The 27,502-nt window shown below is 43.4% G+C and overlaps 1 protein-coding gene across 3 annotated transcripts in view; it reads right to left on the bottom strand.

Annotated features, from left to right (window-relative positions):
- The window catches only part of KPNA6 (karyopherin subunit alpha 6), a 56,758-nt gene continuing 29,256 nt past the window's right edge, over window positions 1-27,502 (bottom strand). For 2 of the 3 annotated variants that reach the window (XM_028113606.2, XM_028113604.2), the window contains exons 2-14: window positions 17,047-17,180; window positions 15,806-15,898; window positions 15,297-15,396; window positions 14,133-14,227; window positions 12,686-12,817; window positions 11,041-11,129; window positions 10,027-10,126; window positions 9,547-9,710; window positions 9,324-9,402; window positions 7,440-7,565; window positions 6,986-7,113; window positions 5,789-5,967; window positions 1-5,165 (exon numbers count right to left, since the gene is read on the bottom strand). In XM_028113606.2, coding sequence (XP_027969407.1) covers window positions 4,978-5,165; window positions 5,789-5,967; window positions 6,986-7,113; window positions 7,440-7,565; window positions 9,324-9,402; window positions 9,547-9,710; window positions 10,027-10,126; window positions 11,041-11,129; window positions 12,686-12,817; window positions 14,133-14,227; window positions 15,297-15,396; window positions 15,806-15,898; window positions 17,047-17,180 — 1,607 coding nt within the window. In that variant the 3' untranslated portion in view covers window positions 1-4,977. Of the gene's footprint in view, window positions 5,166-5,788; window positions 5,968-6,985; window positions 7,114-7,439; window positions 7,566-9,323; window positions 9,403-9,546; window positions 9,711-10,026; window positions 10,127-11,040; window positions 11,130-12,685; window positions 12,818-14,132; window positions 14,228-15,296; window positions 15,397-15,805; window positions 15,899-17,046; window positions 17,181-17,765; window positions 17,863-27,502 lie in introns of those variants that run through there. The other variant, XM_028113605.2, reaches the window with a different exon arrangement.

The following is a 27,502-nucleotide window of genomic DNA, read 5'->3' on the forward strand; positions in this document are numbered from 1 at the left end:
TTTAGAACTTTGCAACAGGTTTTTATTTTTGCTTTATATCTAGTACAGTGTTTGAAACCTAAAGAAATACATTTTCTCTTCAAATTTGGATGTGTATATAAATATCATTTGTCTGGACTCAGCACACTCAATGCCACGGTTTCTTGGCCTATGTCTGCTCTGCAATCATCAAACTTTGTCCGTCTACCCAGGGGCCCTGAGAACATGGAAAATAGCCAGAGTCTATAGTTCTTGGAAAACTAAAAGCAAATCTGGAAAGAATAAACCAATGGGGAAAAGTTTTGATTCACCTTCCTAGGGTCTTTAGCTGGGAACCCAAGCTGTTTTTGAAGGACATCCAGTCTGACCTCGGTGGATGGGACCTCATACCCACCTCCCACCCCTCCTTAGCTTCTTTAGTCATCAAAGGCAGTTCCCACAGAAGCTGGCTAAGAGAGACAATACCTAACTCCAGGGTCTGAGGGTTCTGGTAGAGGTGGACTCTTTTTAATGATATCCTGAGTCAAGAGGTTCCCAGCCAATCTCAGGATCTGAGCTTTGACTTCCTTCACTGGCCCCAGGGCATGGCAGAGTTTTTTCTCCCCAAACCCAGGAGCTGAAAATCTAATCTACACAGGGGAGGAGGACTAGCATTAGGAAAAGGGGTTTAGGTATGTGCTAACATGGACATCAGCAGTCAGGCTGGCCCAGAAATAGCGAGGTAGGCCCAAAACCACTGGAGACCTTTACGACACACTACAGAGACCTTTTTCCTGGGTGTTCGGGGCCCAACTTAATGTTGCTGCCCACACCCAGTTTTGGTTCTGCACATACCCCAGGCCTGATGCAAAATGCCCTCTCAGCGGAAAAATAACAGCTTTAATTCACAGACTTGATTGGTACTGACTTCAGATTCTTCCCTTGTCATGGTCTTAAAGTGGGGGTGGGGCTAGGGGGTAGACAGTGGGATGACGGAATCATTTACGAAGGCCTTGGACAAAGAGCAGTTAGTGCTTACCACATGGATCCCCGCAGGGCCAAATTCTCAGCTTGCTGGCTTAACAAAAAGACTTCAAAAGTTAAGACACAGAAAAAATACTGGACAAGATTGGTCTAGAATGTGCAATCCTAAACGGCTGTGGAAGAAACCTACTCAGCAATTTCTCAGTCTCACACTTACTCACTTCTAGGACAGTCCTACCTAGAAGATGTTGCTACTGGTTACGAGTACGTCCTATGATTCAGTGCACTGAGCCTCACACCTTTCCCCAGGCTGCCAGGGAGGCCTCCAGCCAGCCTGTCCTCCCTACGGCTCCCTGCCTTCAACTGAAAATCCAGAATCTGGGCTCACAGATTATCTACTGAAGAATCCAAGATGATGGATACCAAGCTGAGTGAGTCTCAGGGAGAAGAGGAGGGAAGTACTGTTCATCTTCCCTTTTAGTTTGCTGGAAACAAGTAGCTCTAGGGTATAGAGGGAAACAGGTAGACATGAGAACTTGGAAATCCAGTTCATTCTGTCAGATGGTTTTCATTTTAAACTAGTGTGACTTGAGAGAAAAAGTGTGCCTGAGAGCCTTCTTTCACTCCTCCTTGACCAAGTACAGTAGCAGCTATTATCTGTGCAGTTTAGCTCCAAAAAATAGGGCTCTTGGGAAGTGGCTTCCAGGGCAAAGAGTAGGAGTAGATCTAAGGTTCTTGGTAAAGGGGGAACAGCAAGGGTCCCCGAAAGCTGAGGTCATCAATGCCTGCTTTTTGGAAGAGTCATCTGTCCGCACTGCCCCAAGTAACCAGGCTGGCCAGCTGAAAATGGAACCCATGAAGTTCTACCAGAAGGCAGCAGCCAGTGCCAAGGCCATGCAGTCACCTGGGGTCAGCTCAGAACTGAAGGCAGACTTGTAAGACCAAAGACTCTTAGTACTAGAGATGCTGGGGGTAGGATAACCAGAGGGGCTGGCAATAAAGAATAGCCAACAGTCTTTAAACACTTCAGCTAAAAGGCTCCTTAATGCCCTGACCCACACCTAGGTATCTCCACCTCCAGCGGAGATCTTAAATGGATATACCAGCCATGTGCCAGCATATGAAGATTCCAAAAACAGGTCTTTTCAAGTCTATTCCCGACAACAGGCTGTGGAGCCCCTTCATCCCTACAACATCCATTCAGAGACCTACCGGAGAGCAGACTGTGACCTCATTGAGGCCAGGGTCTGAAGTCCAGATCGGGGCTGCCCACGAAGAGTGGCTGTCAAGGCTGGGCTACGGAAATAATGTTTTGCTCTCCAAGAGGACCAAAGGAGAGAGGAGACACTGAAGATGTTATTTGCTCCTGTGGGCTGGCAGAATCTCACCTGCTGACTGAAACAGGGGTAGAAAGAAATAATGGGAAAATATGGTGTGAGGAAGACGCCAACAAAGGAAAGCTCCTAGAGGCCACTTTATCTGATGAGAAATCTGTCCTCATGTTGCACCCTGGGAGACTTCAGCCTTTCTAGTCCCTGGAGAAAGCTGGCTTGTAAGCAGCAGCCAGATGGATCAGAAGTCTTCCATCTGGTATAGGCCCCAGATCTGAAGTACAAGATTTTAGAGTAGTTGGGAAAAGCAGGGTGTGTATGTCTCACAATAAAAATCTGGCCCCAATGACAGGGACTCAACTATTGCTTGAGATGTACACAATAGGTCCTACTAAAGTGCTTTGCCCTTTGGGTAAGGACGGAGGGGGGCAGGTGGCTTCTCTTTGAACTGTAGGGGGAAAGTTTTGTAATGGAGTCAGTGGGCCAAGTAACAGAGGTCCCGCCCCTTGTCTCCTTGTGGGCTGGTATTTGTTGTTCCTAAGCTGAAGAATAGCATCTGATGTACTAAGGTCAGGTACTAAAGTCTGACGTACTGAAGTGGCACAGCATTGGTGTGACTTTTCAGTGATAACTGCAAGCCCCACACCACCTTCCTCAGCAAATGGTTCTGAAGTCGGATCTCAACACTAGGAGACGGCAAAAGTCAAGACCAGTGGCCTACAGTGAGCACCTGAACTTTAGATCTGTAAGCAGAGGGGCAGGGATTTAACCTGAGCCAGAAGGGATTTGCAGGAATGGGAGTGAGAGTGGCACTGTCCCTGGGGACAGGCAATGACAGCTCGGCGCAGGCACAGGACCAACCGCAGTGGGGAAGCAGGGGCAGGGCAGACTGTGCCCACAGCTGCACAGTTGGTCTACACTTAGCCAGCAACTTTCTCCACTCCTCTCCCCAACAACTGGGCTTTACTCTCATGTAATCCACCAAAGCGTAGGCAAGCCACAGAGGCGCTGCTCTAGCTTTACTCAAAGAGAAAAGGCATTCGGATTATAACTGTCACAAGGAAGGGAAAAAACCCAAACCAGGCCCAAGGATCCCAAACAGGAAAGATACCAATAACTCTCACAAAAGTCCCGAGGCTGCTAAGTTTCTATGATCACTGGAGAGGCAGATGTGTGTGATACTTTGTGGCCAGGGCTTTTGAGACTGGATCTGAGAAGGCAGACTGCTTTCTGGGTTTCCTGATATAAGCAGGACGCTTAGCAATAAGGACTAGAGTGGTAGACTTCTCCGGGCCCTGGGGCCATCCTTGCTCCCTTCAGGTACTGGGACAATCAGACCAGGCTGACCTGCTATATGAAGGTTCCAGAGCTAAGGGTTGGTCCCAGGTGGTGGCCCAGAACCTAAGCAGAGAGGAAAAGGACCAAGCCCAGGCTTCCTGAGCTAAGCAGCTTCCTCCTCTCTTTTTGGTCGTCCTCACAGTATCCTACTTATAGAAATTACAGACAGTTCTTCCTCTTGAGACCAAATAAGACTGACCTACCTAATATATAGAATATAAAAAAATACAGAACTTTTTGACATTCTCTCCTTTGGAAGTAAAATATACATGATCCAACTATGGAAGAGGAAGAAGGAAGGCCAAAGGCAGGGATCCCTGGCTATCCCAATACATGACACTCTCACTCCACCTCCTCTGCAACTTATGGGTCACCAGAGCAAGGACTTTCTCCTTAGGAGAGAGGAAGGACCACCGCCCCCTGTCTCGTGCTTAGGAGAAAATACAGCTACCTCAGAGGTTCATTCAACTCCGAGGGGAATTTTCAAGTAAACAAATGAAGCTGGGTCGCACCACTGGAAGGTGGGTAGGAAACATGGGATCAGTAGCGACACATGGGAAGACCCACCTGAAGGCCTGCGCTCCTCCCCTCCACGCCCACTGGTGTACGTGCCCCTGGAGGGAAGGTGACCCCCCAAACTAAAGAGGTCTGCGGAGGGGTTAGAGGGAGGAAGGAACCTTTGTCTCACGGTGACCTCCCCCTCAGCCTCTAGTCCCAGACCATGCTGGCAGCTGGGATTCCTAAAACCAGGAACTCACGGCTCTTGGAAAGAGCAATCTTAATACAAGAAAAATGTGCAAAAGAAAAAAAAATTAAATAACTCAATCCAAGCATACAAGATTAATATTCTGTCAGAGCAAGAACACTTTGTTTTGAATTTCTCCCCTCCCCTCCCACCCCCCACCTCTGGAATATTCCATCTGCTCAAGTACCCAAGATAAGAGTTACACAGATCAGGGCAGAGAACTGGGAAGGATGAAGGAAGATAAAAGGGAAGGAAGTCACCATGAAAGGAAAAAAAAAAAAAAATTTAAAAAGGTGCAAAATTGATTACCTCAGTCCTCCTTTGTCTACCCCTGGGCTCCTGGGTTAAAGACATATGTGCAGCCAAAATATAGTGTAAGGAAGAAAAACCCAACACGTCCCCTTCTTGTCACAAAACCCAAATGTGAGCCTCAGATGGTTCTGTCTGTCCAGAGGGTGCTCCCTCCAGGGAAGGGGGCGGAGCAGGTCAAGAGCACAGTTTCCAGGGCAGCAGAGGTGTGTGGTGGCTGATGATGGGGGGGCTGGTTTCCCGCCCACCAGAGGGCTGCTTTTCCGCTGGTTGGTGGTGCTTCCCATCCCCTCCCCTCCCCGGAGGCAGACATTATAGCTGGAAGCCCTCCATGGGGGCCTCAGGCTGCTGGAAGATGAACTGCTGTTGTGTCTCATCCACTTGGGGAGCCAGGCTGCTATCATCATCTTCTACACCAAAGTAGTGCTCAATAAGGTCGAAGGCCTTCTGGTAGATTTCCTGGTTCTCATGGCTCTGGAGAAACTCAATTTTATCCAAGCCTACGATGGCAGTGGCAAGAAGGAAGGAGGGACAAGAGTAAAATGTAACTGCTCTTCTATGGGGCCATGAAACATTTATGTTTTTCTTTCCCTGAGGTATGTTAGTGTTTATCAACGTAAGTAATACGATCAGATCTCTCTTTGACAAGAAAGAGGACAGCCAAGACTTCTTCCTAAAACTACACAGCCCCAAAGGAAAAAGACCAAAATGTCAGTTATACATCAGCTTCTAGTCCTGACTCTGCTTTAAATACCAGTGTGGCCTGGGCCAATCATTAGCTTCTCTGAAGCTCTCAGAGATGAGTGATGAACACTTTTACTGGAACTTGCTAGAAACTGAACTGAAAACATACCTTCCAGTGCCTGTTTCTCTCATCAATTCTGGAGCTCTATTTTTGCATCTGCGCCATGCCTACTTACTGGGCAGAGCCTATCAAAAAGAGAAGTGGCTCTATTGCTCCTCAGAGGGAGAATGAAATGATGGGATAAAACCTTGTTCAATGATGACCCCCTAAATCCCACAGCCTTACATGTAAACTACCTTGGGGGCCCTCAGTCCCTGGAGTCCTGACCTGGAACCTCTTTACTTAAGGCAGAGGTGAGGCTGAAGACAGGACACATACCATAGGCTTCCTCAATGAGGCCACAGTATGGGTTGACCCCTGAGCCACTGCGCTTGCCCTCTTGCTCTCCAAGCCGAAGGATGTTCTCTAACCCATTGAGGGCCACCTGTACAATCTTCGAATCCATCACAGTCAGCAAGTCGCACAAGGGTTTGATGCAGCCCAGTGAGACCAGGTACCTAGGGGCAGAGACCAGGGAAGTTCTAAATTAATGCAGGGCAGAAGAAGTGCTAGGCAGGTGCTGTAGGGCCCGTGGGTCTCCTTCACATATGTCAACACTCTCGGCAACCCCCTTTTGCTGAGCCTTCATAGCCACTTCTTTATCTCAGTCTCTGCACTCTTCCAATGCTCTGGGTCTAGTTCATTTCTGTGGGGAAGGCTGCCATAGATTGCTCCTCCCTGTCTCTATTGTCCCCTTGCTGTAACGTTACCACTCTGAACACATCACTTCCCTGCTTAAAATGTTCAGCCCAAGCTCTACAGGCCTGACAACAGACCCTCTCCAATCAGGTTCCTACGCTCCTTTTTAGCATCATCTCCCATCATTCCCTTCCAAGGACATTACATTCCAGTCAAACAAGTAAACATCTCCAGGTTTCTGATTCTTGTACCTTTACCTATGTTTTCCCCTGTCCAAAAGGGCTTTTACAACCCTGAATCCTTCAAAGTTTAACTCAATGGTTATCCTTTTTCTCCTAAGGCTTTAAATATGCTGAATATATTCCTACTCCTCTTTCTGGGCAACAAGCTGAGGGCAAAACACTTGTTCAGGTCCCATCACTCCTACTCATGCTGATGATGGAAACCAAAATCAAAGAGCGCACACACACACACAAAATGGCTATTTGCTTCTCCCAAGTGTCACCCCCCAAAAAGGATTTCCCCAAGAAGTTGCTATGAATAATCACAGCATGGTTTCTCCTTCCATTTGTATGGGTAATTCTCTGGAAGGTGGAAAGTAGAGGAGAGATGGATGTCTGTGTCCTAGGCTTCTATTCTCTTGGAAGAAAAGAGATACGTGCTTTACAGGAATCTATTCCAGATTCCAGTGCCAATCTAGTAGCTTACCAGTTAAACCTGGTGCTGTTGGACTGGGGCAGACCTATCCCAGGAAAAGCAATTTAGTGGTTACTGTAGACCATGAACCAAGACGGAGAGTACACATATCACTCAAGACAATGAGAAACAAATGGATACCTGATCTGCTCAGGTGTTCCTCCTGATGTAGCATTGGTGATGGCCCAGGCTGCCTCTTTCCTTGTACGGAACTCTGCTTTTTGAAGGATTTCGATCAATACAGGGAAGATATTTGCATCTATGACAGCCTGAGAGAGGAAGGGGGAGGGGGAAACACACAGAGAAAGTCACTTTAAGAAGATTAAGCCTACAAAAAGGCTTAATAAATCTAGCCTACAAAATCAGCTTAGATTCAGACATCTTCCTCTTCCTGGGAGTCCTTTGTTCTTCCTATAGACAAAGAGGATACAGAGGAACCTGGCTTCTTAAAAAGAATATTCAACAGCACATACTGACCCCAATTTCTAAAGGGGAACAAATTATTTCTTCTAGAAGGAAATATCCCACAACCTCTCATGTTTCCTTGACTTCCCACCTGCTCCTGCCCTGCCCCCTTCCCTCCTGCTTGTTTTACCTGTATTTGAGCCCTGTTGCCAGCAGTGATATTTGAAATGGTCCAGCAAGCTTCCTTCCGGATTGACTCCTTGGGGCTGCTCAGCAAGTGGAGCAGGCAAGGGAGGGCTGAACAGTTAAGAATGACCTAGAACACCAAAAGCACAGGCAACAAAAAAAACTAGGTAAACAGGACTTAATCAAAATTAAAAACATCTGTGAATCAAAAGATACCATCAACAGAGTGAACAGGCAAACCACAGAATGGGAGAAAAATATATGCAAATCGTATCTGATAAGGATTAATATCCAGAATAAAGAACTCCTACAACTAAGAACAAAAAAACTGAAGAACCCAATTTAAAAAATGCTGAAAGGGCTTAAACAGACATTTCTGCAAAGAAGAAATACAGATGGCAAATGAGCATATGAAAAGATGCCAAACACTGCTAATCATTAGGGAAATGCAAATCAAAACTGCAATAAGGGGGCACTTGGCTGGCTCAGTTGGTGTAGCATCCAACTCTTGACCTCAGGGCTGTGAGTTCAAGCCCCATGCTGGGTGTGGAGCCTACTTAAAAAGCACAACAAAACAAAAAACCCACCAAACTTCAAAAAGATACCATTTCACTTATTAGGATGGCTATTATCAAAAACCTCAGACAATACAAGTGTTGGTAAGGATGTGGAGAAATTGGAACCTAGTACATTGCTGGTGGGGACATAAAATGGTACAGCCACTGTGCAAAACAGCAGTTGGTCCCTCAGAATCTTAAACATAAAATCAGCGTATGATCCTGTAACTCCACTTCTAGGTATGTACCTAAAAGAACTGAAAGCAGGGACTCAGACACTTGTAGGCCACTGTTCAATGTAGCTTTATTTGTAATAGCCAAAAGGTGAAAACAACCCAAGTATCTATCAACAAGACAAATGGATAAACAAAATGTGATATATGCATACAATGGACTACTATTCAGCCATAAAAAGGAATGAAGGCATGCCATATGCTACGTATTAATGAACCTTGAAGACATTAGGCTAAGGGTAATTAGCTGACACAAAAGGACAACTACATATAGTTCCACTTATATGAGAGACCTAGAGTAATCAACTCGTAAGAGAGAAAAAGTGTTATGATGGCTACCAGGGACTGAGACCCAGGAAAGAGGAAACAGGGAGTTATTATTTAATGGGCACAGAGAAATCAGTTTGGGATGATGAAACCCTGTGGGGATGGGTGTTGATGACAATTAAATAACAATGTGAATGGGCTGAATGTCACTGAAGTGTACACTGAATGGTAAAAGCAGTACATGTTATGTTATGAAAATTCTATTCTACTAAAAAATTTAGTATTTTTGCACTTACTCAACATATATGCAACACACACACAATGACCTAGGAATTGAGTGTGGTTTGAGTGAGATCACTCAACTCTTAGAAATTTGTCAAGAATCCCACAGAATTATGCCAACTACTCAAGACCAAAAGAATACTCTGATCTCTAGCATTTGAACAAAGGAACCCTTTTTACTGTGCCCTCATCGGAGGTGTTATTAACATGAGAAAGCGTCTGTAGGATTCTAAAGGTGTAGGAAGTAGAGGTAAGATTCTACAGCTTTGTGTCTGAAGGGGACCATGACTCAAAAACTTAAAAATTACCCCACAATGTCCCAGGTAGTTAGTCTGCTACATTTCATTTTCCTTCAAAAGCACCCAATGGACAATGATTTGCTTCCAACTTATAAAAGAAATTAAGGCAATCAAGTTGATCATTCAGAAAGTGGCAAAGTTGGAATTTTTCACCCAAGCCCATGCTTTGTCTCCTGGACCATGCTGCCCACCCCCAACAAGACCCAAACCCTTGGTTAGGGTTTTTGTCCCTAAACAGCTCCCTCCTTACCTGGGTTTGGATGTCATCCCCGGTGACAATGTTACCCACTGCTCTCAGGGCAGGAGAGGCCACTTTGTAGTCATTGTGCCTACAGAGGAGGGAGACCTGATCAGCAGAGGGCCAGCAGCACTGTCATGGCTCCAGCCCTCTGCACAGAGCAGTACACTGCTTATGACAGCTCTTTAGTTGGAGCTTGGAGAACTTTAGGAAATCTTTCTAACCAGACACTCACATTAGAAGCTCTACCAGTCTTCGGCAGACTCCAGAATCTATGACTGCCTGGATCTTTTCGTTGGGGCCATCGGACAGATAAGAAAGGGCCCAGCAAGCATCTGCCAGCAAGTCTGAGTCACTGCTGAAGAGTAGGCGAGACAGCACAGGTAAACAAGGGGAGACCTGTTGGAAGCAGAGTGAGAGGGACTCATGAGGGGACAGGGCTACATCAGCTCTACTGCTAACCCTAATAGTAATTCTCCTCCCCTACAAGTAATTCTAAGCCCTAGAGATTTCTGCTACATTAAACCATCAGGACTACCTTTTTCACTATGCTATCCAAAGCACACGAGATCACCTACTTCACTGACAATTGCCTCTTTCAGTATCCCATGGACTGAGACCCTAAGGGGTCGCCCAAAGACTTGAAGACTCCTATATCAAAATGCCTGCATATGAAGGAAACTTTCATTCAGAAACTGGTAAGAAGCTCTCTCACCTTTGCAAACTCTGGGGGTGGGTTCTTTCCTCGGCAGAGGTTTGACAGGGCCCAGACTGCATTCCGTGTCATCGTCAGTCGTGTGGACTTGGTAAGGAGTCTGAAGGAAACAGCAAAGCCAGACAGATCCTAAGCAATGATGCCCTTGGCACAGGGCTGTCACCTATGAACCCCACGAGCAAATCCAATCAGACCCCTAAGACTCTAGCAGCCTCACTGTGTCTTTCTACCCACAGACCTCTAAGTTAACTGAGCTTGTTTGGGCCAGGAGGCCGACCTACATCTTCACAGAGGATAAGGACCAGCTGTGGCTTGTTCAGACCACAGCTAGTAAGGACATACAAAGGGCTGAAATTTGAGTAAGCCTGCAAGCCTTTTAAGATAGGACATACCGTGCTCCTAACTCTGGCCACAAGATCTAAACAAGGAGTACTGTTCTCTTTGCAAATAAAAGCTGAAGGTCTAGTGTGAGATAAGCAATGATTTTCTGTGAAGGGCCCAAGAAAGAGTTACAGTGGTAGTCTTTCAGACTGTGGTCTCCGAAGAAGTACAACTCCTCCATCTATTTTGATTTAGATGAAGCTCTATTTGAAGGGTATGGGAGGGAGGGACTGGCAAAGGATCCCCATGCCCCTTCCTGGGGTCTTTAATCTGTGGTTTACGACATAGCTCTGCAATGTACCTACGCATAAAATAGCAAATCAATGCATTCCATAGAGAAGGTTGGGTTTTTCCAGATGTGCTAGTCTTGCCTCTCTCTCCTGGCTCAACAATGAGGCAGGTATGACCAACATGAGAATCTATAGTGCCATGAAGTAAGGAAACAGAAGATCCTCCTTGGCACAGACACAATCTTTTTTACTCTCAAAAGATACCTCTATCTTTTACTTTGGCAATCAACATACTTTTAGTATTTTTGCACTTACTCAACATCTTAAGGTAAGCTGCCCCCCAAAGATCTGCCACGTGGCTGCCTTACAGATGCCCCAGGTGCACATGATCATAATTACTCACGTTAACAAAGGATTAAGGATGGAACAGTTCAAGACGTAATCTCGGCAAACGGAGCTGTCTCCAGCTATGTTTCCAAGTGCCCAGACTGCCTGAAAAGCAGATGATGGAACCGTCACTCACAGACTCTAGTGGCTTCTGTCAATATTTTATACCAGTGAGTACCCACCAGTAACTTGGACAAAAACCATATCAAGGTATCCTCCTTGCTGACCTCCTTATTGAGCATTTGCTCTATGAGGGCCTCTCCTCTCAGAGTTCCTAATTTAGTAGGGGAAGACAGGCTGACATCTGTACTGCTGCCGAAGAAGCCAAACCAAGACCTCCCTATGCCCACTCCTCAGAAGAGAAAGTGATTGGAAAGTTGCATTCTTGCAGCCTCACAGGATCTAGCCAGTATGTAGTAAGGGAGGAAAAAATCTAGGCACCACTTTCTTTTTTTTTTTTTTTAAAGATTTTATTTATTTGACAGAGAGAGACACAGTGAGAGGGAACACAAGCAGGGGGAGTGAGAGAGGGAGAAGCAGGCTTCCCGCTCGATCCCAGGACCCTGAGACCATGACCCGAGCTGAAGGTGGACGCTTAATGACTGAGCCTCCCAGGCACCCCTAGGCACCACTTTCTACTTTCTGTCCAATCAATAAAAATCCAATGAAAGAAATGCAAGTTGTGTATTAATCTCTATGATCTGTGGGTATTGGGAAATGAGTACTGTGGTGTCTTTTTTCCAGTACTACCTCTGATGCCAAATGCATGGAGTTTTTTCTACATCAGCAATCAATTCTTCAACACCGTTTGTGTGTCCAACAATCCAATTCAATTCTTTTTTTTTTTTTAAGATTTTATTTATTTATTTGAGAGACAGAATGAGAGACAGAGAGCATGAGAGGGAAGAGGGTCAGAGGGAGAAGCAGACCCCCCGCTGAGCAGGGAGCCCGATGTGGGACTCGATCCCGGGACTCCAGGATCATGACCTGAGCCGAAGGCAGTTGCTTAACGAACTGAGCCACCCAGGCGCCCAATCCAATTCAATTCTGTCACTAACTCTTAAGAGTTAGCACAGACCTACAGATTAAGGGTTCAGGCCCACAAGACTGCCCCCACTTTAGACACCAGCTACAATTGCCAGGTGCCACCATACTTCTGATCAACTGGCTATAAATTCAAAAGTTCCCATAATCTCCTCCTCAGGTTCAATAATTCACTAGAATGATTCACAAAACTCAGGGAAACATTTTGCTTACATTTACTAGCTTACTGTAATGGATATCACTCAGGAAGAGCTAAATGAAAGAGATGCATAGGGCAAGGTATGGGGTGAGCAGTCATGGTGGTACCGAACTTCCATGCCCTCTCTAGGGCACCGCATCAATGTGCTCACCAACCCAGAAGTTCTCTGGGGAGGTTGGGGTGGAGGTATGGGAAGAGTTGGGGGTTCTGATGACCACCTTCCTCATCTTGAGGCTACCTAGGGGCCCTACTCAATCATCTCATTAGGTGTGTTCCATTATAAATAACGAAAGACACTCTTATCATGCAGGAAATGCCAAGGTTTTTAGTAGTTTTTAGGAACTGGGCACAAAGATCAAATATATTTTTTATTATTAACACAGGGACCACCAAGAATTAAGCCAAATGTGAGCATTACCTGTTCCTGTACATCCTCAAAGTCCGAGTTAAGCAGCTCTATAAAAATGGGGACTGCCCCTGCTTCAATGACAATCTTGGTCTGCTGAGAGGTTCCAGAGGCAATGTTCGTTAGAGCCCAGGCAGCTTCAAACTGAAAGTGAGATTAAGCCATGACTGAGAGATCATTCCAAACAGAGCAGCCGTGCCTACCAGCTGGCTGAGAGTAGTAAGCCGCTTGCCCCTGACTAAAAAACTCAAACATAAGCCTTTTCCTCTTCCCCTTTACTTATTTTTATCTTATATTTAAGTAGGCTTCACGCCCAGCATGGAGCCCATTGTGGGGCTTGAACTCATGACCCTGAGATCAAGACCTGAGCTGAGACTAAGAGCTGGAGCCTCAACTGATTGAGCCACCCAGGAACTTCCTCCTCTTCCCCTTTAAATGACAAAAAGCAGGGGCACCTGGCTGGATCAGTCAGTGGAGCATGTAATTCTTGATCTCGGGGCTGTTGAGTTCAAGCCCCACGTTGGGTATAGTGATTACTTACAAATAAAATCTTTGTTAAAAAAAAACTGACAAAAAGCAGTGTGGACAGTGATGTAACACAATGGGAAGATGGACCCAGGCTTCAATGGTCCCAAGTCTAGTTCTGCAGTACCACAGCACCCAAGTCCTTTGGCAAGTCGCTTTATTTTCTGAGTTTCACGTTCTTCATTTCTGAAACCAGCATTAGAGTGACCTGCATCTCTCAAAGTCCCTTTCAGCTGAGTTTCTGGCTAGGTCTAACGGATGGACTCACTACCTATTTCTGAAGAGACACCTAGAGAGGCTAAATGATTTGCCTCAGGTCACAGAGGTAATTAGAAGTGGACTAAAACCTTTGTATTTTTTAAGTAAACTCTACAACCAATGTGGGACTCAAAACTCATGACCCCAAGATTAAGAGTTGCATGCTCTACTGACTGAGCCAGCCAGGCATCCCTAGAATCTTCTTTGATTTGTAACTGAATAATCAAACGGGCATATTAAGGTATCTTTCTTTCTTCTTTTTTTAAAGATTTATTTATTTCAGAGAGAGAGAGCGCCAAAGCATGTGAGTGAGCACCGGGAATGGGGGAAGCGGGCAGATGGTGAGGGAGAGAAAGTCTTAAGCAGACTCCATGCTGAGCACAGATCCCAACCTGGGGCTTGACCTCACCACCCTGAGATCACCTGAGCTGAAGCCAAGAGTCAGATGCTTAACCGACTGCACCACCCAAATGCCCCTCTGGTATCTTGCCTTTGAGACTGTTTTAGGGAAGAAATTTTTGGGCTCTCTTATTTGAGACCAAGATCTCTGATGCATCTCTTAAATACTTCCTCGTGTTACTTGTCTATTTCCCGAGAGATGTGTCTATAGAAACACCCCACAACAATTTCTTAGGAAAAGGTCTTTTATCTGGTACCCTTCTACACCAGGCCTCACCTGTAATGTACAATTCTCATTCCTCTTCAGAAACTCCACAAACCGATCCACCACTCCTGGAGTGTTGATAACTTCATCTATTGGAGGACTAGGCTCTGGAAGAGGGAGAAAGGAAGGAAAGAAAAAGTCAGGAGAGGTTTTGGCTGGTGTATTCACTGGGGTCAGTCCACGCATCCTCCCTAGGTAGTCCTGACTGTCCTTATTGATATTCTCAAACTCCTTTTTGGTGACATAGTTTTCACAATAATTAGTCATCTTTGAAATGTGTGATACAGTTGGGATGCTAAAGAGAAAACCAATCCCAAAATAAGTATATTCACCTATGGCTTCCTGAAACTTAATTCCTGAAGTAAAGAATTAAGGAAGAGAAGAAAGCCCAAGAAATGGGGAACCCTCATCTAACTATTTCCCTTCTAAAAAGAGCATTTGTTTTCTCGGGAGGAGTGCTTCATATACTGAGACAAGAAGTATTTTCCTATCATACATCAAATTTTTATTGAGTACAAACTATGTGCCAGACACAGTTCTAGGTACTGAAGCTATAACAATGAACAAAGTCAATAAAAGTCTCTGCCCTCACAGAGCTTATATCTAATGAGAAAACATTCTATTATGTTAGTAAGTGTAATGAGAAATAAAGGAGAGGTAGGGCAGGGTAAGAAGATTAAAAATGCTGAGAGTGGAGGGGACCTGCAATTTTATATAGGGCATCAGGGTAGGCTTGTTGAGAATCTAGAATATAATCAGAGAAGTGGGGAGCTGTCACACAGTTATCAGCGACCAGAGGATATCAGGCAGAGGGAAGAGCCAGTGCAAAGGTAAGAATGTGCCTGGCTTGGGGCGCCTGGGTGGCTCGGTCATTAAACGTCTACCTTCGGCTTAGGTCATGATCCCAGGGTCCCGGGATCGAGCCCCGCATCGGGCTCCCTGCTCGGCGGGAAGTCTGCTTTCTCCCTCTCCCGCTCCCCCTGCTTGTGTTCCCTCTCTCGCTGTCAAATAAATAAATAAAATCTTTAAAAAAAAGAATGTGCCTGGCTTGTCCAAGGAATACCAAAGCAGTATGGCTAGAGCAGAATGAGTGAAGGGGAGTAGCAGGTAAGGTCAGTGAGAGGAAACAAGAGGTTAAACCATGTAGGGCCTCCGCAGGAGGACCAGGCTTTGTACCTTTGGAGAGCAGTTTCCGGAATTTCTGTGTGGTTGCTAATTGCAGGTCAGAATCATCAGAAAAGAGCATCTCCACCATCTCTCGTGTGATCACACTCTCCTAGAACGTCAGACAGATTTAAGACTTTGCAAACCAACACCAGAGCTAGATATGAGTACACACTCCTGCTTGGCATCCTGCTTTCTAAAGACTTGAGGGCAAGAGGATGGCATAACAGCAGGCTCAGGAGAAGGTGTTTGTGGTTTAATCCATGGCTGCTTTAAGTTGGGACATTTGGATGATTCCTAACCTCTGAGGCAAAGGATGGCTTTCCTTAAATGTTTCCTCAGGTGTCTCCATCACAGATGCTACCCTATTGATTCCTTATGCTGACTAGTTACAAAACTGGACCATGGAAAAAAGAACTTAGCATGACTGTGGCAAAGCCACTAGATGAGAACTGCCCAGTTTCTATTCTATAGACACCGGTACTTCCCAGGTCTACCTGAAGCACAGGCAAGGGCCTTACCCCAGTGGTAGAGCTCACATAGGAGTCCATGAGGAGACTGTCGAACATGGCAGCTTCTTCATTAATCAGCTCCACATTTCTCCGTTTAAAAAGCTGAAAGAGAAGAGAGTAGTAAAACTATTCACTGTAATAAAGAAAACCAAGAATGATCCAATGCTAAATTATGGCAGTAACTGTCAAGGATATGCTAGCATAGCTGAGATAATGCCAAGCTTAATATATTGACATGGAAAGATATCCAACAGCTTTACTATGTTATACCTAATTGTTCACATTTTTTAAGAGAACATTTTTTTTTTTAAAGTAAGCTCTATGCCCAATGTGGGGCTTGAATTCATGACCCTGAGATTAAGAGTCGCATGTTCTATTGACTAAACCAGCTAGGTGCCCCTAAGAGAACATGTGAAGATTTCTGTGCCCTTTGTATAAAAGTTGATGGGTATAAAAGGCTTTGAAGGAAAGAAAGAAGAGTAAAGCAAGAGGGTGGGCAAAAGCAGGTTGACTGCATCTAGACCTGGGCAAGGCACCAGTCGTGGTGGTTTATGCCAGAATACAGATGATGAGGCATTAACAAAGTCTCAGTCCTAGGGAGACTTACAAAGAATGGACTTAAGACAGAGAAGTAAGGCAGCCAGAATGGCTGATGAACCTCTTAAGGAGCCAGGCCTAACACTGACTATGGGGGTGAAGAAGAGAGAAGACAACAAGGGGCTAGAACCAGAATATTATATCGAAGACAATATATGAAAAATGATATATATATTTCATATATGTGAAAATAGACAAAAATGATGTCTAAATTGTTTTTTTTTTAATTGAGAGAGAGCATGTGTGAGTGCAAGTTGGGGAGGGAGGGGCAGAGGGAGAGAGAGAATCTTAAGCAGGCAGGTTTCATGCCCATGCAGAGCCCGATTTTGGCGGGGGGGGGGGGGGGGCGGGGGGGCGGCGGCCTTGATCTCCCAACCCTGAGGTCATGACCTGAGCCGAAATCAAGAGTCACATGCTTAACCAACTAAGCCACCCAGGCACCCCATAAGTTGTTCTAAATTATGGAAAAGGAGTAAGGGATTGGTTCTTTTTTCAAAGCTTCCAACATCTTTACAATAAAGGAAACTAGATGAGTGGCCCACAGAGCTAAGCTATTTTCCCAAGGGGAAAGTGAGAATGAAAGGTGGAGACCAACCATTGTGGCTGGACTGTCTTCCTGAACACTATGTTTGAGCACACTCAGGTTAACCTACTTGTTGCTCCCGTTTCTGCTTCCGGAGCTGAATGCCCTCCTCCTCTCTTCTTCGTCTCATTTCCTCAGGGTTTAGGGCATTGTTCTTATAGCTCTTCATTCGATAATTGTCTTTCCCGGGGCTCGCCATGGTCTCTAGAAAAAGCGAAGATAACAAATACAAAAGCTTTTAAGAGGATAGCATTTCTTTTTCACTGGGCTTCTGTCCCTACCCAGCCTCCCAATCTCCCCTACTCAGGGGACCGAAGCTCCTCAAGGAGACCTGATAATCTCAATAACTTAGCACCTGACATCTCATCTTTAAAACAGGGACATGACTTCCTACTTCATAGAGTTGTAAGGATTAAATAGGTTAATACCTGTGAAGTACTACTTTTAACAATGCTAGGCCATATGGTAAATGCTCAGAAGTTATGATCACCTCTATGACGAGAGCAAACTTGACTTGCCCGATAAACTCTAATATATTTAACTGAGCTAGGTGAAATACATTACAGCATAACTAATTCAGTGGAATACCATGTTATCTTTAATAACCCATATGCCCACCATCTATTTTTCACATTAAAATTTAAACTTTATTCTGTAATATTTGATACATACAAAAAGATGAAACATAATGTTGTTACCAAGCAAAAAATACAATGAGCATCTGTAAACCCACCACCAAATCTAAAAACTAGAACGTTATCAATAGGTCTGAATCTTGTTGGCACTTACCCTGTCCCAGGCTCCTCCAGCCCCACTCCAACTCCAGCCAAAAGGAAACTGCTATCCTGAATTTCATTCATTTTGAGAAAACATCTGCCCAGTATCTAAGTCTGAATAACCAGTTTGTCATTCTTTCAAGTAAAAAATAGTGTCAACTTTTTAAAAATAATTCAATTATAGTTAACATACAATGTTATATTAGTTTCAGGTGTACAATACTGTGATTCAACAATTGTATACATTACTCGGTGCTCATCAAGATAAGTGTGCTCTTAATCCCTATCACTTCTTTTATCCATTCCCCTGCCCACCTGCACCATCAGTTTGTTCCCTATAGTTCAGTCTATTTTTTGGTTTGTCTCTCTTTTTTTTAAAGATTTTTTTATTTATTTATTTGACAGAGAGAGAGAGAGACAGTGAGAGAGGGAACATAAGCAGGGGGAGCGGGACAGGGAGAAGCAGGCTTCCCACTGAGCAGGGAGCCCGACGTGGGGCTCAATCCCAGGACCCTGGGATCAAGACCTGAGCTGAAGGCAGACGCCTAACAACTGAGCCACCCAGGCGCCCCTGTCTCTTTTCTTCTTAAAAAATGGTGTCAATTTATTTATTTATTTATTTTTAAAAAGATTATTTATTTGATGGAGAGTGAGAGAGGGAACACAAGCAGGGGGAGTGGGAGGGAGAAGCAGGCTTCCCGCTGAGCAGGGAGCCCGACGTGGGGCTCGATCCCAGGACCCTGGGATCATGACCTGAGCCGAAGGCAGACACTTAACGACTGAGCCACCCAGGCGTCCCAAAAATGGTGTCAATTTAAAAAATGTCTAATTTAGCTAGTAACTCAATTACCCACAGGTGATTTTCCTCCTGACACATTTTCAAAGGTTGGGTTTGTACTGTTTCATCAAGGACATTCTTAAGTGAAACTAGCAAAATTTTTTTTCCAACAGTGAGGGAGTTAGTGGCAAATACATGGACTACTAGTATAGTTTGGTGCCACTGTCTTGATTTGTGCTAAGGCACCAGAAATTTCACCCATCATTGCTTTTGAACTACTTCTGCAATACAAACATCAAAATGGTAAAAATTGGCAAGTAACATTTTTAAATTTTTTCCCAGCTATATTGAGATATAACTAATAACATCATTTAAGTTTACAGTACACAAAGTGATGATCTATGCATCATACTGCAAGATGATTACCACATAAGGTTAGCTGACACATCCATCACCTCAGTTACTGTTTTGTGTGTGTGTGTGTGTGTGTGTGTGTGTGTGTGTGTGTGTGGTGAAAACATTTAAGATCTATTCTCTTAGCAACTTTAAAGGATATACTACAGTGCTGTTAACTACAGTCACTATGGTATACATCAGATCCCCAGAACTTACTCACTTTACAACTGAAGTTTGTACTTGTTGACCACCTTCATTCATTTCCCCCACCCCAGATTGGCAACCACCCATCTACAGTTTCTTTGAGTTTGGTCTTTTCAGATTCTACACATACATGGATTTATATTTGTCTTTCTCTTTTTTACTTCTTATTTCACTTAGCATAATGACCGCAAGATTCATCCATACTGTCACAAATAGCAGAATTCCTGGGGCGCCTGGGTGGCTCAGTCGTTAAGCGTCTGCCTTCGGCTCAGGTCATGATCCCGGGGTCCTGGGATCGAGCCCCGTGTCGGGCTCCCTGCTCGGCGGGAAGCCTGCTTCTCCCTCTCCCACTCACCCTGCTTGTGTCCCCTCTCTCGCTGTGTCTCTCTCTCTGTCAAATAAATAAATAAAATCTTTAAAAAAAAACACCAAAAAACAAAAAATAGAATTCCTTTTATAGCTGAATAATAGTCCATTGTTTATATATACATCATGTTTTCCCTATCCATTCATCTGTTGATGGGGCACTTAGGTTGTTTTCATGTTTTGGCTCTTGTAAATATTGCTACAATGACACGAGGGTACATATATCTCTTTGACATAGTGATTTCATTTCACAGAAGTGGTACTGATAGGTTATATTTTTAAAATTTTGAGGTAGCTCCATATTCTCTTCCATAGTAGCTTTACTTAACATTATTTTAAAAAAAAATTTAAAGTAAACTCTATACCCAGTTTAGGGCTTGAACTCACCACCCTGAGATCAAGAGTTGCATACTCTACTGACTGAGCCAGCCAGGAACCCCTACCTACTTACATTCTCACCAGCTGAGTACAAACCGTCCCTTTTCTCCAAATTCTTGCCAACACTTGTTATCTCTTGGGGTTTTTAAAGTTTTTATTTATTCAGTTAAGTAACCTCTACATCCAAGGTGAGGCTTGAACTCATTACCCCAAGATCAGGAGTTGCACATTCTTCCAACTGAGCCAGCCAGGCATACCTTACCTCTTGTGTTTTTGATAATAGCCATTCCAACAGGTGTGAGGTGGTACCTCACTGTGATTTTGATTTGCATTTCCTTGATGACTGGTGATGTTAAGCACTTTTTTCATACCTTGGCCACTCCTATGTCTGGCTCTGGGGAAAATGTCTATTCAGGTCCTTTGCCCATTTTTAACTGGAATATTTGGGGTCTGTTGTTGAGTTGTATGAGCTCCTTATATATTTTGGATACTAATCCCTTATCAGATACATGGTTGGCAAATATTTTCTCCCATTCTATAGGTTGCGTTTTCATTTTGTTGACTGTTTCTTTTGCTGTATAGCAGCTTCTAAGTTTAGTTCAAGCTTTCTTAGTTTGATGTAGTCCCACTTGTTTATTTTTGCTTTTGTTGCTTATGTTTTTGGTGTCGTATCCAAAAAAAATCATCGCCAAGACCAAGGTCTTTTTTCCAATGTTGTCTTCAAGGAGTTTTATAGTTTCCGTTTTTACCAATTAAGTCTTTGATCCATTTTGAGTTGGCAAATAACATCTTAGTCTTCACTTCCCAGGCCCTCTGAAATACTCTGCAGATCACACTTTGAGAATTCTAAGGAATGAATTGCTGGGTTGTAGGCAGGTAAATGTTAAATTTGACCAACTAGCACCATGTTGCCTTCCACTGTGATACCAATTTACACTATCTTAGCAATACACAACAGGTTCCCATTGATCTTATTACTTGGAATTTTCACTTTTGCCGATCCCTACGGTGTATGAGGTATTTCACTGATAATGGTTTGCACATCCCAGATTACTGAGGTTAGATTTTATATTTATTAGCCATGTTTACCCTTCTCTGAAAAATCTATTTGTGTATGTTGAACATTTTCTATTGAATTATTTGCCCTTTTCTTATCAATCTGTAGCTCTTTAGATATTCTAGTTGTTAATCACTTGTGGGTTATTTGTGTTACAAATATCTTCTAGCACTTTGAAGCTTTTCAGTTTTTTCAATTTTTACTTTACGGAGTTCTTTAACAAGTTCTTTATATATTATATATATAGTAAATATATATATACAGATATATATTATTATATATATAATGTAGTTAAAATTTTCTTTTATACTCAGCTTTTTCTATGTGTCTTGTTTAATAAATCCTTTCATGCTCCCCAAATCAGAAAGATAGCTTCTTATGTCTTCTAGAGGTTTTAAAGCTTGCCTTTTACATGCAAGTGTTTCATCTACCTGAAACTTAACTGTATATGAGATAGGGATTCAATTTCATTTTTTTCCATGTGGATAAATAATTGTCTTGGCATGGTTTACTGAACACTTTCCTTTCTCATTATGCCACTACTGTCATCAAGCAAATCTCCCTTTCTGACCAAGTCTAGTTTTAGTTTTTTAATTTTTGAAAAATTTTAAAAGATTTTATTTATTTGACACATACAGAGAGAGAATGCACAAGTAGGCAGAGCAGTAGACAGAGGGAGAGGGAGAAGCATGCTCCCAGCTGAGCAAAGAGCCTGACATGAGGCTTGATCCCAGGACCCCAGGATCATGACCTGAGCCAAAGGCAGATGCTTAATCAACTGAGCCACCCAGGTTCCCCTCCCAAGTCTAGTTTTAGAAACTCTTGATCAATTTCTTTCTTGCCCCAACATTGTATTTTCTTGGAAAAAAAAAAAATTTATTTGTGGGGCGCTTCGGTGGCTCAGTCCATTAAGCGTCTGACTCTTGGTTTTGGCTCAGGTCATAATCTCAGGGTCATGGGATCAAGCCCCCTGTTGGGCTCTGCTTGAGATTCTTTCTCTACCTCTCCCTCTGCCCCTTCCCCCCCCCCTCTCACACACACACACACACACACACACACACACACACGCCCTCTCTCTCTCTAACACAAATCTTTTTAAAAAAATTTTAGGGTGATGGGCATTAAGGAAGGCATGTGATGTGATGAGCACTCGGTGTTATGTGCAACTGATGAATTACTGAACTCTACATCTGAGACTAATGATGTACTGTATGTTGACTAATTGAATTTAAATTAAAAAAAGATTTTATTTATTTGAGAGAGAGAGAACATAAGCAGGGGGAGCGGCAGAGGAAGAGGGAGCCTGATGTGGGGCTTAATCCCAGGACTCTGGGATCACGAGCTGAAAGCACTCAACTGAGACACCCAGGCGCCCTGGCATACATCCTTGATCAGTTTAAAAAAGACCCTCGTATTCCTAGTTTTCTACACGTTTTTAATCATGACTAAGTGTTGATTATTATCCAATCCTTTTTCTGCATCTACTGAGATGATATGTGGTTTTTCTCTTTAAAAGGCATAATGAATGAATTAAACCATAGATTTTCTAATATAAAATTATCCATGAGGGGCTCCCCATGGGTAGGCTCCCTGCTCAGCAAGGAGTCTACTTCTCCCTCTCCTCCCCATACATGCGCTCTCGCACGCTCTCATATAAAATCTTTTTTTTTTTAAAGTAGAACGGAGAAAAATCATACAGTAGAGAGGATTAAAAAAGGCAAAACTTGGATCTTTCAAAAGACTAAAAGAAGTCAAATCTGGTAAGATTTTAAAAGAATAAAAGAGAGGGGTGCCTGGATGGCTCAGTCGTTAAGCATCTGCCTTCAGCTCAGGTCATGCCGCCAGGGTCCTGGGATAGAGCCCCGCATCAGGCTCCCTGCTCCGCGGAAAGCCTGCTTCTCCCTCTCCCACTCCCCCTGCTTGTGTTCGCTCTCTCGCTGTCTCTCTGTCAAATAAATAAATAAATAAAATCTTAAAAATAAATACACAGGGGCGCCTGGGTGGCTCAGTTGGTTAAGCGACTGCTTTCGACTCAGGTCATGATCCTGGAGTCCCGGGATCGAGTCCCACATCGGGCTTCCTGCTTAGCAGGGAGTCTGCTTTTCCCTCTGACCTTCTTCCCTCTCGTGCTCTCTGTCTCTCATTCTCTCTCTCTCTGAAATAAATAAATAAAATCTTTAAAAAAAAAGAAAAATAAATACATAAATAAAAGAACAAAAGAGGACACAAATAATACTACAAATAAAAAAAGAACTACAGTAACTAGGAAGTTAAAAAGAATATTAACAACTTTATGCTAACACCTTTTGAAAAGACAAATTCCTAGAATAATGTAAGTTACTACAATTGACTCAAATAGGATGTTTCACTAGCCTTATAATCATGAAATACGTTGAATCAACGGTAAAGACTAGTTCACAAAGAAAATGCCAGGCCGGGGGGCCTGGGTGGCTCAGTCTGTTAAACGTATGCCTTCGGCTCAGGTCATGATCCCAGGGTCCTGGGATCAAGTTCTGTGTCAGGGTCCTTGTCCAGTGGGGAGCTTGCTTCTCCCTCTGCATGCCGCTCCCCGAGCTTGTGCTCACTCTTTCTCTCTCTCACAAATGATGAATAAAATCTTAAAAAAAAGAAAGAAAGAGAGAAAGAAAATGCCAGGCCTAAGTGGTTTTACAGAGTTCTGCCAAATTTTCAATAAATTATTTACTCTTATACATTTAGAAAACAGGAAAATAAGGGGTATTTTTTTTTAAGGTTTATTTATTTGAGAGAGTGAGTGGGGGGAGGGGCAGATTCCCCGCTGAGTGCCAAGCCAGACTTGGGGCTCAATCCCAAGACCTATGAGATCATGATCTGAGCAGAAACCAAGAGCTGACGCTTAACTGTGCCCTGAGGAGCATTTCTTTTGATAACAACACCGAACAATAATAATATGAGAAGGTCCTATACTTTTCTTAGGTCATTTGTGAACAAGGATACAAAAATTCTAAATAATATTAAAACACAACCAGCGCTGTATAAAAAAACTAATTCATCTTGACCAAGTGCGGCTTATCACAGGATTTCATGGGTAATTTCACATATTTTTTTAAAAAAGACTTTATTTGAGAGAGAGAGAGAGAGAATGAGCACTAGGTAGGGTCAGCGGGAGAGAGAGAAGCTGACTCCCTGCCAAGAAGGAAGCCCAATGGGGGGTTCTATCCCAGGAGCCCTTCCTGTCTACTTTTTTCTAACTCATGTACCTAAGTCATTCATGTTCAGACTTTTTATTTTGGTTATTATCTTCCTAAGGCTTTTAAATTTCCTTCAAATTAATATTTTAATTGTAATTCACTTCTGAATACCTAATTTCCATCAGTTTTATTTGGATCATGAGTGTTCTTTTAAATTAGTAATATTTGGGGAGTTACATCTTCTGTTATTTACTTCTAATATAATTACACTGTAGTTAGAGACTCAGAGATTTTTATTTTATTTTTTAAAAGATTTTATTTATTTATTTGAGAGAGAGAATGAGAGAGAGCAGGAGAGGGGGGAAGGTCACAGGGAGAAGCTGATTCCCCGCTGAGCACGGAGCCTGATGCAGGACTTGATCCTGGGACTCCAGGATCATGACCTGAGCCGAAGGCAGTCGCTTGATCAACTGAGCCACCCAGGCGCCCCTCAGAGATTCTTTTAAATTTACAGGTCTTCCTTGACTTACATGATTGGGCTATGTCCTCATAAACCCACTGTTAAGCTGATGATACTGTAAGTCAAAAATGCATTTAATACACCTAACCTACGGAATATCATAACTTAGCCTAGCCTGCCTTAAACGTGTTCAGAACACTCATATTAGCCTACAGTTGGGCAAAATCATCTAACACAAAGATATTTTATAGTAACATATTCACTACCTCATGTAACTTATTGAATACTGTATGGAAAGTGGAAAAAAAAAAAAGGAATGGCCATATGGGCACAGAATGGTTGTAAGTGTATCAGTTGTTTACCTTTGTGATCACATGGCTCATTGGAGCTGGCCAGCAGTGAGAGTAGTGTACCACATATCACCAACCTGGAAAAAGACCTAACTTCAAGATTTCAAAGTCATGGGGGCGCCTGGGTGGCTCAGTCGTTGGGCGTCTGCCTTCGGCTCAGGTCATGATCCCGGGGTCCTGGGATCGAGCCCCCACATCGGGCTCCCTGCTCCTCTCCCTCTGCCACTCCCCCTGCTTATGTTCCCTCTCTTGCTGTGTCTTTCTCTGTCAAATAAATAAAGTCTTTGAAAAAATAAATAAGAGAGAGACAGCAAGAGAGGGAACATAAGCAGGGGGAGTGGCAGAGGGAGAAGCAGGCTTCCCGCGGAGCAGGGAGCCCGATGTGGGGGCTCGATCCCAGGACCCCGGGATCATGACCTGAGCCGAAGGCAGACGCCCAACGACTGAGCCACCCAGGCGCCCCTGCTTTATACATTCTAAGACAATTTTATTAGAGGTACATACATTTAGAACAGTCCTGTCCTTCCTGGTGTATTTAGGAATTTTTTTTAAATTGTAAACAGCCTAATTATTCCTTAACAATGCTTTGTGTCTACTTTGTTAGACATTAACATAGCTATCTATCACTTCCATTCCAGTCATGGTGGAATAACAGGGATTGATTTACCTTCCTGCTGTAAACTGTTTCAGATATCGGACATGAGGCAGTGAAAACCTGTGATCCCCAAGAGTGTGAGCCCTACTTATCTCTGACTTTCTGCCAGGAAACATGTTCTAGACCACTAAGCAGGGAAAGGGTTACCAAATAGCACAGGAATCTTATTAATTGGGGAAAGAGACTGGACGGTTTAGAGATTGAGACAGCTGGAAATTGTGAGGCAGAGTTCCAGAGAAGAGTGAGATACACAGAAAAAACTCAGGAAATCTATTTGGGGTTCCCGTAAATCCATGCTGAAGACTAAGGGCAGGAAGGCACTTGATGAATCAGAATGGAGATTCCTCACTGATCACTCAGGGCACTCAGTGAAGACCCCAAAAGGGCTATGCTTTAATAGTGAGATTAAACTATCCCTACACAAAAGACTACTAACAAAGTTTAAAAACAAGACTTAAACTGACCAACTGAGCAGAATGTAACAACTGCCTATAAAGCTCTACATCCTTTAAAAAAACAAAAACAAAAAATTACATCAAAAATCCAATTAAAAATTTACAGATATGCCAAAAAGCAGGAAAATATGACCTACAGTCAGAAGAAAATCAATAGACCCCAAAATGATGCTGCAGTGCAAATGTTATCAAATGGCCTAATATACCTGTAGCTGGATTCACAGGAGGAAAAGTGGGGTGGAGGAGGAAGGGAGACAGAAAAAAACTTATGAAGAAACAAATACTGAAAAATTTCCAAATTTGATCCCTATACCCAAGAAACCATGATAAACCTTAATTATGATAAAAACAAAGAAAATCAGGGGCAGCTGGGTGGCGCAGTCAGTTCAGCGACCGACTCTTGGCTTCAGCTCAGGTGGTGATCTCAGCCTCGTGAGATTGAGTCCTGTATGGGGCTCCGTTTTCAACATAGATCGGCTTAGATTCTCTCCCCCTCTCCCTCTGCCCACCCCCCGCCCCTTGCACACACATGCACACTATCTCTCTCATATAAATAAATAAATCTTTAAAAAACAAAGAAAGTCACACTAAGGCACATCATACAAAATTCCTGAAAACCAGTGATAAAGTCAGAAGATAATGAAGTACCATCCTTAATTTACTGAAGGAAACCTGTCAAACTAGAATTCTATACTCAATGAAAACACTTTCAAAAATGAAAGTGAAATAGAAATGGACTTCTTCAAACAAAAGCTGAGACTTTGTCTCTAGCAGACATGCACTGAAGAAAAACTACAGTGCTAAAAACAACAAACTACATTACTTTAAGTAGAAGGAAAACGGTATCTGATGGTAACTCAGATCCTCACAAAAGGAAGGATACTAGAAATGGTAAACATATAGGTACATATAAAATAACTTTTTCCCATTCAAAACATTTCTTTAAACCAATAATGGAGATAAAATGGAATTATAAAAGAAAAAAAACACAAATGGGCCAAGAACACATGACAAATAGAAAAACTGATTTCCAGGGTGCCTGGGTGGCTCAGATGGTTGAACCTCTGCCTTCAACTCAGGTCGTGATCCCGGGGTCCTGGGATCGAGGCCGCATTGGGCTCCTGGTTCAGCGGGGAGCCTGCTTCTCCCTCTCCCTCTGCCTCTCCCCCCTGCTCATGCTCTCTCTCTAACTCTGTGTCTCAAATTAATAAATAAAATCTTAAAAAAAAAAGAAAAACTGATTTCCAGTTACAATATTATAATATTCAAATATCCAGTTTTTAATTAAAAAAAAAATTACCAGGCATATGAAGAAAAAGGGGAAGTATGGCCCATTTGAAAGGACAAAATAAATTGACAGAAACTATCCCTGAGGGGCGCCTGGGTGGCTCAGTCATTAAGTGTCTGCCTTTGGCTCAGGTCATCCTCCCAGGGTCCTGGAATTGAGCCCCATATCCGGCTCCCTGCTCCACGGGAAGCCT

Source organism: Eumetopias jubatus, unplaced genomic scaffold (genome assembly GCF_037043125.1).
Source record: "Eumetopias jubatus isolate StellerSeaLion01/CBP00866 unplaced genomic scaffold, mEumJub1_p1.0 scaffold_4, whole genome shotgun sequence".
In the NCBI taxonomy this organism is placed as follows: Eukaryota; Metazoa; Chordata; class Mammalia; order Carnivora; family Otariidae; genus Eumetopias; species Eumetopias jubatus.